Source organism: Xiphophorus couchianus, chromosome 5, assembly GCF_001444195.1.
Source record: "Xiphophorus couchianus chromosome 5, X_couchianus-1.0, whole genome shotgun sequence".
NCBI lineage: Eukaryota > Metazoa > Chordata > Actinopteri > Cyprinodontiformes > Poeciliidae > Xiphophorus > Xiphophorus couchianus.
Window position 1 is genome coordinate 13,545,652 of NC_040232.1, and position 12,481 is coordinate 13,558,132.

The 12,481-nt window shown below is 39.8% G+C and overlaps 1 protein-coding gene across 11 annotated transcripts in view; it reads right to left on the reverse strand.

Moving 5' to 3' along the window:
- camk2d2 (calcium/calmodulin-dependent protein kinase (CaM kinase) II delta 2) overlaps window positions 1-12,481 on the reverse strand; it is a 55,010-nt gene that overhangs the window by 38,430 nt on the left and 4,099 nt on the right. For all 11 annotated transcript variants that reach the window (XM_028017370.1, XM_028017364.1, XM_028017363.1 and 8 more), the window contains exon 2: window positions 10,736-10,830. In XM_028017370.1, coding sequence (XP_027873171.1) covers window positions 10,736-10,830 — 95 coding nt within the window. The remainder of the gene's footprint in view (window positions 1-10,735; window positions 10,831-12,481) is intronic.

Below are 12,481 nucleotides of genomic sequence, written 5' to 3' on the forward strand. Positions count from 1 at the left end.
TGAAGGCCGAAAGTCTCTGCAGAACCTCGGTATATTCTTTGTATTTGCGCACCCCACTGGCGAGAGGGTTCACCAGGATCCCTTCGATGCCCGCTTCCAATGTAGCTGTCTTCACTAGGCTGTCATATTTCTCGGAGGGGCTGTAGACCATCCGCAGCTCACCAATCGTCCATCCTTCAAGGAGTTCAGCGAACCATTCCAGCCATTCTCTGATCTCCGATTTCTTGGTTACCTTTACCGGGCATTTAACGACTCCCAGTCGGTGACCATGTTTAAGCTGTGTGCAAAAGTATATCCGAGTCTGCACCAGGTACTTCATTAAGTTCCGTGCCATGTCCTCTTTGATGGTGTAGTGAGATTCAAAGAAAACCCTCCTAATTACCTCAATCCAGGAATCCAATCCATCACCGAGTAATATCAACGATACAGGCAATTGTGATAATGTGGATTGGGAAAGATGGGATTGATGACTCTCTCCATCCCGGCTGATGTTGCTTGCCTCTTGTCCCTTTGCTGGCTCTTGCAGGGGATCCAGTTCCCCCCTTTCTTCTTCATTCATAGTTGTCTTTGTCTTCGAGTTGCCTATCCCCCAAAGCCTCTCTTTGCGCTCTTGAGTAGGGATGGGTCCAGGCTGTGTTGGCTACTGGCTTCACTGTCTGGATACTATCACTTATCCTCAGTAGAAGCTTTCCCTCACCTGCATGCTATACAGTTACTGCAAGGGTTGTGACCGACGGCCTTATCAGTCACCGTTAACTCTATTCCCTCAGAGTTAACCATCCAAGTGAGCTATTCAGAATCACACTTCTGTTTTTACTGACTTGGTTTATTAGGGCCCGCCTACTTGGCTCCGCCCCACGTTGGGCGCCATGTCCGTTATCCTGCAATAGCTAGCCCCGCCCACTTCGTCACAACCCTCCGGGGCTGACTACTGACCAGTTCTCTGTCTAACAGGTCCGGAAAATCTCTAAGACCTGAGTATTACCCTAAAAGAGATCTATAAGAGATGATCTATTTAAACTGGTGTCGAAAGCGATTCGTCTAGCTCTTGGAACCGACTAGACTAGATTTAGTGACTTGGATGTAAGTCCCTGGGTCATTATTTTACTCTCACCAAAGGAAATTATGAAGCCTCCTCTTTACTAGAACCATGTACCTTAGTTTTACCTTTATTAAAAGAACTGAAAAATGAGTAAATGACTCAATTAATTCCAATGTCCACCAACCTCATTAGAATTTTAGAGTATGAATTTATTAAGCAAGCTTAAGCAGGGATATGTGACATACAGATCAATAATCAATTGTATATAATTCAAGAGCGGTGTAATAAGATCAACATGTACAATCATACCCTACTGTCTCTTTTCCCTAACCTATGTCGCAGATTCTGAGATAGCTTTTTAGGAAGCAAGTTCGACTCATACCCAGTTGGTGGTGGATCTTTAGCAACAGGGACGTCCGAAAACCTTGGTCTGAGTCTTTATCCTTTGTGTGGAAAATCCTCTTTAGAATAGAAGCAAAGTAGAGAGGGTTCAATTGTTTTGAAAACCCAACTCCTTATCCCTCCGGAACCTTTGTCTTTTCTCCAAGTCTGTTGCAATGTTTGGGTTGAGGCAAGACCGACGATCGAATCAGAAACCTGGGTTGGACGATTGGAACTTGTCTCCCTTTGGCGGCACGAAGCTTCAGCTTTTCCCGTGGCTTCAGGGTGTGGTCTGCTGTTGTTTCCTCGATCTGCTTCTTCGTGTTAGCTCTACTTCGGTGCCGCAGACAAAGAACAAGAACTTCTCCTTTTCCGTCTGCTTATATACAGTTCTCTGCCATGTATGTGTATGGGGAGTACGGCCCCTCCTGTCTGCTGGCTGGGATGGAAAGTACCGTTCTTTCCTCAGCGTGTTGTTCTTAGCCAACCATACCGCCCCACCCATCCTGTGCGTCTGGCCATCTGTTCAGAACTGCTTGCGACAGCAGGAACTCACAAGTTCCCCTTCTCCTTTTTCTCCTAACATTAAACTATGTGCTTTTCTCTGATTAACTTTTAAACACAGTCAAATATTAAAAACTATGTGCTGATTTCCATTAAGCATTAATCATAAGCATTAATCACCTCTTTCACTTAGTATAAATCATCATACCTTAATCATTTCATTGTTGTCATGTTATTACAGATCATGATTCGTACACTTCAGAATCATTCAGTGATTACTTACATACAGTCATTTTACCTATTGTGTTCATCCATGTTCAACTTGATCAACACTCAATCATTATAAATCAAAACACAAGATTGCTTTATTTCCTTCAGGCCTTCATGCACCTTTTTCTGTGTGTACCTGGATAGATCTCAAACCTCATACCAGTTTTCTTGACACATGTTTTCTCTTTTGCTGCGCATTTGCACCTGTCGGCCACCGTAGGAAATGTCTGAAAAGCAAATATACATATCCAAATTTCAAACCTGAATTCTTCTGTCCAAAAAACTCCATCTCATCTCAGTTAAATTTTTGGTATTTTGCATGACAATAAATGTTTCCAGGTTAATATGAAGCAATTAAAGTGATAAATTGTCAACAAATTGCACGGAAAATACATTGGATACAATTTGCTGGTAACTGACATATTGTATATTTATACAGATTTACAGATTGTGCAGAGGTACATTTCCCAATGAAAGGCTTTAACTGAAACCAAAAACCATGGCGTCGTTCAAAAGATGGAATACTTTCAAAGCCGTGTGCACACACATGTGTGTGTCAGATAGAGACAGACAGCATGAGAGCCCGACCAGCATTTATTTTTAGCCTTCAAGTACCCAGTGAGTCATGTGATTCCCCTTCCCTCCTGTTTCTCCAATCTCCATCTCGTTCCATCCCCAACGTTCATATCGTCATGTCTCTGCAATCTCTCATTTTACCTCTCAACAAAGCAAGGTGAATCAGACCAACAGTGACTTAATACAAATTTAAAAAATAAAAATGAGGAAAAAAAAACCAACTAAATCTGTTGCCACCAAAAGTCTATTCTGACTGAGGGTTAGTTTGAAAAGAAAGATGACGGTGAAAAGGAGAACGTTTAAGACAAATTCAAAAATAATTTAGTTTTAATAAAATCCAGGGATATTTCAAATGCTGTGTCCAAACAAACAAGGCTATGACCCATTTCTGTTATCGTGCAATGCAATAACTATAAAAATGAAATGAACAAGCGTTGTCTTTTATATATTCAAGACACTTAAAAGCAGATGAGGGTTTACAGGCATGCACAAGCGACAGCACGGCAGCACACACCCACACATGCACAGCACACCACCAGCAAATATAAAGTGACAAGAGATGGCAAGCAGAGAAGCAGTGACAGGACACCGACACAAGCATGAAGGGAGAGTACAAATCAACTGCTGTGGGAGAGCGTCTCAATGCATGAACACAAAAACTCAAGTACTGACTTCCCATCCTTTCTCTTATTATCTCCCTTTTTCGCTGCTTCCTATCATTTTCTTCCCCTCTTGCCATATTCTCTTACCCCCTCTTGTTCTCTGACTCATCTACTGCTCCTAATGAAATGCTGCGCAATCGGGATTGTAGATTGCAAGAGAGTGACCAGCCCCAGCAGGACCACCGCACATACGTGCCCACACGACAGGAAATGCACACAGAGCTTTGATCTGCCCACATTCCAGCCATCAGTCCTATCTTAAACCTCTGTCAATTCCAGATACTGGCACACACGCCTGCAACTGCATATGAGTTGGTGATGGGGGGGTTGGTGCAATGGCTTATGATCCTGCCAAAGAGACTGGAATCAGAGTTGCAATTCTGAAGCTTATCATGTAAAGCGGCTAAGACTGTATCTGACGCGCCAGCATGTCCTGCATGTAAACCTTGAAATATACACACCATGGGCGTAGGTTTGGGTGTGGATGGTCGTGACATGTCACGACCAATATTCAAGGGATATAAAATAGTCCCGACCAATTTTTGCCATATTAATTTAAAAAAAAAAAATGTATTTTTTAAGAAAAACAAAATAAATAAACGAAAATCTACACTGATTAGTTTAATATTTCAATATACTACGCAGTGGTAGCATTCATTTTAAAATTCACTGTTATGAACTACGACGACCCATGCCGCTATTGGCTCAAAGAACGTGGATCTGCGTTCTTTGATTAGCTGCAACAGGCGGCGGCCAGCTGGCCACATGCGGAACGGAAGCTTGGTCCATGGTGCTGACAGTGAACGTGTCTCCTTCTGAGTTTGACATTTATTATGAGTCTCCGAGACCATGTCGCCACCAAAAAAGAAAAGGACGACAGACATTAGAAGATATTTCGCTACCTCGGCTGTAAGTACAGTGAGTGAAACCATAAGTTAGATATTTATCACGCAACGCATTTGTTGTAAAGTCCGGTGTTTAGTAAGGTCAGCACTGAATGTGAGGTAGAATAGGTCTGTTAATTATGTAATATTTTTTCACATAGGGAGGGGGCAAGAGGGGAGGGGGTTATTAAGCCAATGTGGTGCCCCCCCCCCCACTGGTCAAAAATGGTCGGTGCGGGGCGGGGGGGTTGGTCAGTAAGTTGTAAGGTCCCACCAAAACTTAGACCAAACCTACGCCCTTGATACACACACAAGCAGACTGTGTGTTTTTAGAGGCAGACCCACATGCACAAGGAGTGAGATTATTCTTCACAGTATTTTTGGAAAATCTGTCTATGCAAGTGGTGAGACACTGATCCTTCTGCCGAGGTGTCCGTTACCGACTGAGCAAGCGAGGGTCAACACGGGTAGAACAGAGAAATAGCGAGAGTAGTCTTCACACAAAAAACAGGACAGCAGAGCAATAAGAGAGAAGACATAATGGAAGAGAGGAAAAATGCAATGCAAAGAATACAAAAAGGTACAAAGACGTTTTCTGTTGCTATAGATAAAAAATATATCATAGCACTGTTTTAAGTATTGAAGAGTTTTAACAATCACCATAAACTGCATCAAACTAAAAAAAAGTATAGTCTTTAAGATAGCGTGTGTTTACTGGGGCATGGCGATGGTGCCCCATATATGGCGGCCTTAGGCCTCGATGCAGCCATCACAGGTTCCAGTCCCGACCTGTTGACCTTTGCCACATGTCTGCCCCCTCTCGCAAAAACACCTTTCCTGTCTCACCACTATCTAATAAAGGCCACTAGAAAAGGAAACAACCTTAAAAATAAAAAATTAAGAAGATAATGTGTTTGTAGAATATTAACAGAGCACAACCAGAACATAATGCAAAAGAGTTCAAACTATTGGTTTCAATCTCTTTTCCATCTTGCAAAAATCCTGAAATAACAGTGGCCCCACATACCACTCATTAAGCCACATGCACCGTCTGTCCTACCAAACTTTAAAGCCTACCTTTATTATTATTATTGATATTTTCTGTTTTCTGGTAAGTAATTGAAGATGTTTTATTACTCAGCACTATACTGGGTTTCATTTGTTAAATCAGCAAAAGGATAAGTGGTCTACATCTTTTGGTATAAACAACATGGAAGCATAAATTCAGACTACTGCTGGTGGTCTAACAGTATGAGGCCATCTCCATCCCTTTGGGATCACAGTGTACCCATCTTTATATCCTTCCAGCAGGATAATGCACAATGCAACACAGCTCAAATGACAACAGTGAGTTCTCTGTACCCCAGTGGCCTCTACAGTCACCAGCTCTGAATCTACTTTGGGATGTACTGGAACAGGAGATTTTCAAGAAGAATGTGCAGCTGACAACATACTGTAACTGGGTGATGCTATAATTTAAAATGAATTATAGCACCCGAGAAGGGTTTCGGACACATCTATGCAATGAAGAACTAAGGCAAAAAAACAGCCCAACCTAGTATTGGGATTGGCATCAAAGTGAATTCTCACTTTGATGCGAATCAAAGTGAGAATTCAGTTAACATAAATATTTGAATTATTCCAGTTATTTATTTTAAAATGATCTTTAAAGTCCCTATGTTTTTGACTGAACAAGTATAAGCACGTTTCCATAGTTAGCAATAAAATGCAAAGCAAGAGTTGTAAAAATTCACCTTACATATGGATTATGTACAGCCATTTAAAAAGTTAACAATTTTAAAATCATGCTGCTGCACTGACAAAACCACAAGTCTAACATTCTTCACAAAAAATAAAAAGAGAATGACAAAAATATGAATCTTAGAAGAAAGAGTGAAAAACACTAATACCCAAATTAGAGAATCAGCAAAATTTCACCACAAAACCAATATTTACCTTCCGTCATTTTTTTCAGCAGAACTCTACTTCTGAATGTACAGCAATGCTTTTGACACTTTTACATTGTAAATCAACCAAGTTTACAATGAAATTTATTGTCTCGTTATGTTCAATTCACGTATTCCTTAGACTGCTCTCTATTGGTAGCAACATGCAATAATTTATAGATTAAAAAAATGAGAAGGAACGCTGCTGCAAAACAAACCAAAATCCTGTTGAAGCCTCAAGTTGTTGCGGTTTACCTAAAGAGTGCGCTCCATGTGAGAACATTAATGGCAAAGAGCATGAATGAAACAACTCCTTAGAGTTTTTGTATTTTCTTGCACTGTTTGTTTTTCCTTTTTTGGTATCCCCTAGAGCAAGTTTTCTCAATTCCGGTCTTCAGAGACCACTTCCTTGCATGTTTTACGTGATTTTCTTCTGCCACACACCTGGCTGGAATAGATGGATGATTTACAAGCTTCTGCAGAACTTGATGGCATGCAGAGGATGTCATGCAATCATTTGAATCAAGTGTTCTAAAACAGAGACACATCTAAAATATGCAGGGCCCTAGTCCCTGAGGATTGGAATTAAGGAACACTGCCCTGAAGCTGTCCAGTGGAAATATTGTAAAGATGTGTTAACAGTTCTACACATAACTATCTAATACATCAACAGAATGCAGAAAAGATATAGGTTGTAAACAAAACTTCCAGAGCATGCAGTGCCGCTGGCATGTCAAGGCAGCTTGGGTAATGCACGAAATAGATGCCAGTGAGCCATCAAGAGACAAATTAGTCATTCATTCATCAGAATGCCAATGTATTTTTTATTTTAATGTAAAACTTTTAGCTATACAAGCTCCTCCTGCTAACAATAAAACAAATTTTGAAAGACAGTCAAAAATCCTGGTCCAAATTTATTTGTAATGGCCCATCGCGCAGCCGAACGTTGCACTGTATTTTCCTAAGAAAATAAAATCTATTTATGTGGATAGAACTGACGGTAGCTTTACATTAAGCAACATTGATTTTTTTTTTTTGCACTTTATGCCAAGTAATACTGTTATTTCCTCCTCAAACACATACCTGGAGAGCTGCTTTGACTCATTAATACATGTTTGAGAAAGCCTTGAATCTCCCATGGCAGCTATTCGATGCGTATTTACCCAACCCTCCTCCTTGGAGCTTCAGTCTCCAACTGAGCCCCCGCCTGCAGAGCATCCCTCCCTTGCTTCTCCCCCATACAGCTCCACCAGACTAGTGGCAGAAGCAATTAGCAAACACCTGGAGGAACTGTGCATCTGTTAAGCTTATCATTCAAACTACAATGCTCCTAAGAACAGTTGTAAAATGCATCAGTGGTTGGAATGGAGAAGCATTGCTGGGATGACGTGCTGAAGTGGGAGTGTCAGAAAAGGAGGTAAAAAAAAGATGTGAGGGACCAGTTGCTGGGGTCTTTAGATCAAGGAACCCCCACCTCTTCCATTAAAATATGATTCTATTCTCTTTCCTATGAATATTTTGTTTTGTTTAGTTATTAAAAAGCACTGTGTTTCATTGTCCATGTTTAGTTGAATATTCATACATATGCTGGTAACTATTCTGGCTGAGAGTGAAATGAGTCTAGAAAGGGACCAGTTTTTAACAGGCGCTTAGGGCAGCTTTGGGTCCTAAGGTTCTGTGTTGAAGAACGTAAGCTCAGTAGAACATCGCACATCGTGTGACGCACATCAGATTTATGAATGTTGCTTTGTAATTTCAGAAAAAGGAAAGTAAAGAAAATTTACAACCACTGCATGTCTCGACGTCACTGTTGTTCGAGTGTGCAACTGAGACAGGCCAATTTCAAGACATCAGAAAGAGATATGATGTCAAGTAAAATTTCTTTAAAATTGCTTTTGATATATACAGCATTTTAATAACTGAAGGTAACAGTTATTGTTACTGTTACATTACAATGAAGTAACTATTTGCTTGGAAATTACATTAAAACACCTTTAAAAGCAACATTAATGGCAAAGTAACTAATATTTTGTATGAAATGCCAAAATTAACATCACCCCAGAAGTCTGGTAAATATTGTTCTAGGGCAATGGCAAAAATAAGGATTATGAGAATTGGCAAAAACAAAGAAGCAAAAATAGAAGTTATTTAATTTCTGTCGACATGTCACTTGAAAGAAAGTGGTACATAATGTAATGGGCTTTGATTTGGTGCTCAGCATTTGTTCCTGGATAAAAGGCAGTCTCATCTTCTATAAGATCTCATGTGTTATAGTGTATATATCTGTTTTCATGATTCAAAATCCTGCAGTTTTCCAGATTCAACCTTTAAATTTGCAATCATTTTCAGATGTTTTCCAAATATAAAGTACAAACATTTTATGTAAAGCTAAAACTGTTCACAAAATACATTTTACTACCTAAGACAAACCACATATTATGAATATAAATCTCTATATTTTAGAGTTTTTTGTACCATGATTTCAAGGTAACAGGATCTTGACCTTGTTTTGTTGTGATAGTGCTTTCATTTATAATCTGGAGATAACGAAAGCTTAAGTTTTTTGTTAAGAATAAAGTTTCAACACCTCATCTTAATGATAACTCTAGCATGAGTTTTAATAACAATTTAATATTTCCCATTATCTTGACATAAAAGCTCAGGCTGACTGTCATAATACTATGTAATATAACCATGAGGCACAATTGCCTTGAGCTTTGATGTTGAGAAAAACTGTTATCCCTAGGGAGTAATTTGTTTGGCAGCCAATGTAATTAATGCAAATTATCATTGAGGATGACACTACAATGGTCAAAAGAACATTTGTATAATTTTTATTACATTTTATTTCCACCTGTTCTTAGGATGTCATTGTCTCAATATTGAGAAAATTAAATCTTAAGCTTGTTTTTCTTGTCACACGTTTCATTGTCTCATCAGGTCAATAAGATTCTCAATAATTGATTGTTCTAATTGAGACTTCAATCTCATTACGTTAGAAAACAATAACTCAAACTTTGTTTATAATCTCATACATTATCTAAGCACAAATTCATGAGCTAATGGGTGACATATTTGTATTCCTGCTTCAGATTATTCTGTGTTGTAATGAACAATGAAACTGGGTGTAACACTCATCTTTGGACTGAAATTGCTATCTAATCGAAAAGAAAATTGGATTTTTCTAGACTGTGGGTGAAAATAGAGCATGGATAAAGATATAAGCCACAAATGATTCACCATCCTCAATTTTGCATTCTTCAAAAATGTGTAGAAATCCTGGGGTTAAGAGTAAAATAGAAATCTCTGGTTATTAACCCATATTATCATCGTCATTCCAAGTCGATGGCTTAAGCTTCATTTTTCTTTTCTGGCCTCTCTGCTCTCTGTCAATCTCAATGACAACACCCGGTAGGTCACACAAGATCCTCATTTAAATGGGGGCATCTGCACCACTTTTGCATGTGCCATTTTTGTTGACTGTGTGCAACACACTCACATACTGCGCGTGCAATTTGTTCTTTGCTCATGCAATTTAGTGTTCTTCCCTCGGAATCGTTCAAGATCAGGCCCAAAGTGTGGTCAAACACTTTGACCACACTTTGACTACAAAGTGGTCAGCTTCATCCTCATTCAGCCTGAGGAAAAAGCTAGGAAGAAAAGAGTCTTAGTTGTCTGAGTGCTCTGGTACCAGTCCATGTTTTGCACAAAAAACCAAGTGTTGGCATAAGTGGACTCTGACAGAAGAAAAGAAACCTTAGAGGCACAACACTCCACTGGTTAGTATTCACAAATAGGTTGGGTCATGGCTGTGCTTGTGCGTGCACATGTTTGAGAGTGTGTCTTTATGAGCTTGAGTATGAATATGGGTGCGTGTGGGGGTGCGTGCGTGTGTGTGTGTGTCCCAAGCTTGAGGCAACCAGGCCAGCGGCTACAATTACAATGACGGATGTGAAAGAACTGGGTCGGCTTCGCAAGAGATCTGCCCCTGGGACGACAAGACCAGCTAGAGCCCTGAATCAATACAGAACACATACACACATCCAAGGTTGTGTGTGACTAAATTTTGCATAGGAACTAAAGGACAAATAAGAATTACACAAATAGGAAGGAAACCAATGCACCAAAAGTGCAAAGGAGCAAAGAAATGATGTCATATTACTGTTCATTGCTGTTCATTGTTTCCTTCTGCAACCCAGGAAAAAAAAACTACCAACATTCAAACTCAAGGTAGATGTTTTCCTCACTGCCTACATGTCTGATTGTCTGTCTGTCTGTCTGTCTCTCAGTGACATTAACAATACCTGCACCCCCTCATGTGATCCCACTCTAACCTCAAGCCCACTCTGAGAGGGAGCATCATTCAGAGTCTATTAACACTTCACTGAGTGACAAGAAGAGAGTGTTTCTGGTATTCATGCAAAGTGTGTCCTTATTTATTTTTCTTACATAAATGTTTGTTTTTCTTACCTCTGGCAGAAAGCTTCTTGGTGTTGATGATCTTAGCAGCATACTCCTGTCCAGATGAAATCTTCACGCACCTCCTGACCACAGAGAATGCTCCCCTTTAATTAAACACAAACAAAATAAAGTACGTCAGCGATGTGTCTTTGATGGAAAAAAAAAACTGCCCACTTGAAAAGCGTTCATGCCAATCTGACGCTCTAGGCTGAATGAAGTTTCTGTTACTGATTTTTCCATAGGCGTTTGATGGCAGAATCAAACAGTTACAGGTCAAAAAGAATGTCAAAGGAGTTCAAAGAAGAATTTGTTGCAACCAACTCAAGCAGAGAGCTAGTAGTGCGTTAGGCGACCAAAGGGAAACTATGCCAGTTAGCTTTGCTTTGATCCTTTGAACAAAGGGAAAATGTTACAATTGGGGTCTAAAAGTCACATTTTCACCATCAGAAACAATGAAAACGTTCACACACAAAAAAAACTTCAACAATATAAAAATATACAACTAGAGAAAACAGATGGTGAGTGAAACTGGTGTGGTATGGATGCATCTCAGCCTGAAAGGCCTTACAGCTCACCAGTAGTTATCAAACTAAAAAGAACAGATTTTTTCCAGTCAGTGAACACATCACACCCGAGTAGAAACACTGAACAAATAGCAACACCTTTCAGTGTGGAAGTTTTCACTGAGGTTGGAAAATTAAAAATCATTATTTTATAGCATAGCGAGGTGTTTCATGCTTATATCAGAAAAAGTACAGAAGGCCTAAAAAGCTACTTGTTTTCTGTGGAGACATGCCTGCCATGTCTGCTGATCATTCAGGCTTTTACTTTTAAACTATTTTGGAGTTAGACTTTCTAGATAATAAAAGAGCTGAACGCATTTTTAAAAAAGTTGGTTTGTTTTATCCTTTTGAGCCTTCAAAGTTTGTCATAAAACATTCTGGATTTGGAAATGTTGGCAGAGTTAAGCTATGGTTCTTTATTTTTTTTAAGGGAACATAAAAGGGACTAATGCTAACAGCAATAATTACTCATTTAAAAGTGTACAAAAGAAAGCTTATAATGACAGATACTTTGTCATTTTCTCTTAGTTTAAAAAAGTAGTAAAAACCTTTTTTACACTGCCTAAATAAATCATTTATGACTGCTTATGACAGAAAAGCCAGTAACAATATAACCAGTGCTCACAAGTAGAAACGGTCGCAGTGGGCCGAGCCGTACATGAAGATTAATTTTCAAACAGATTTGTTCACTGATGACTGCTGTGCAACCCTGGATGGTCCAGATGGACGCAGTAGTGGATTGGTGCTGGATGGCCACCACTTCCTAACACAGCTGTGATGTCAGCAAGGAGGTGGTGGAGTCATGCTTTGGGCCAAAATCATGGGGAGAGAATCATTGGTCGGCCCCTTCAGAGTCCATAAGGTGTAAGAATGACCTCAGCAAAGTATATGGACTTTCTTTCATGGTTCAAAAAGAAGAGCCGTACCTTCAGTAGCAAAATCACCCTCATGCATGACAATGCACCATCTCATGCTGCAAGGAATACCACTGTATCATTGGCTGCTATGGGCATAAAAGGGGAGAAACTCTTGATGTGGTCACCATCCTCCTCTGACTTCAGCCCTATTGAAAAGCTTTGGAGTTTCCTCAAGCAGAAGATCTGAGGGTGGAATCCAGTTCATATCAAAACAGCAGCTCTGGGAAGGTTTTCTGAAATCCTGCAAAGAAATTCAAGCAGAAACTTTCCACAAA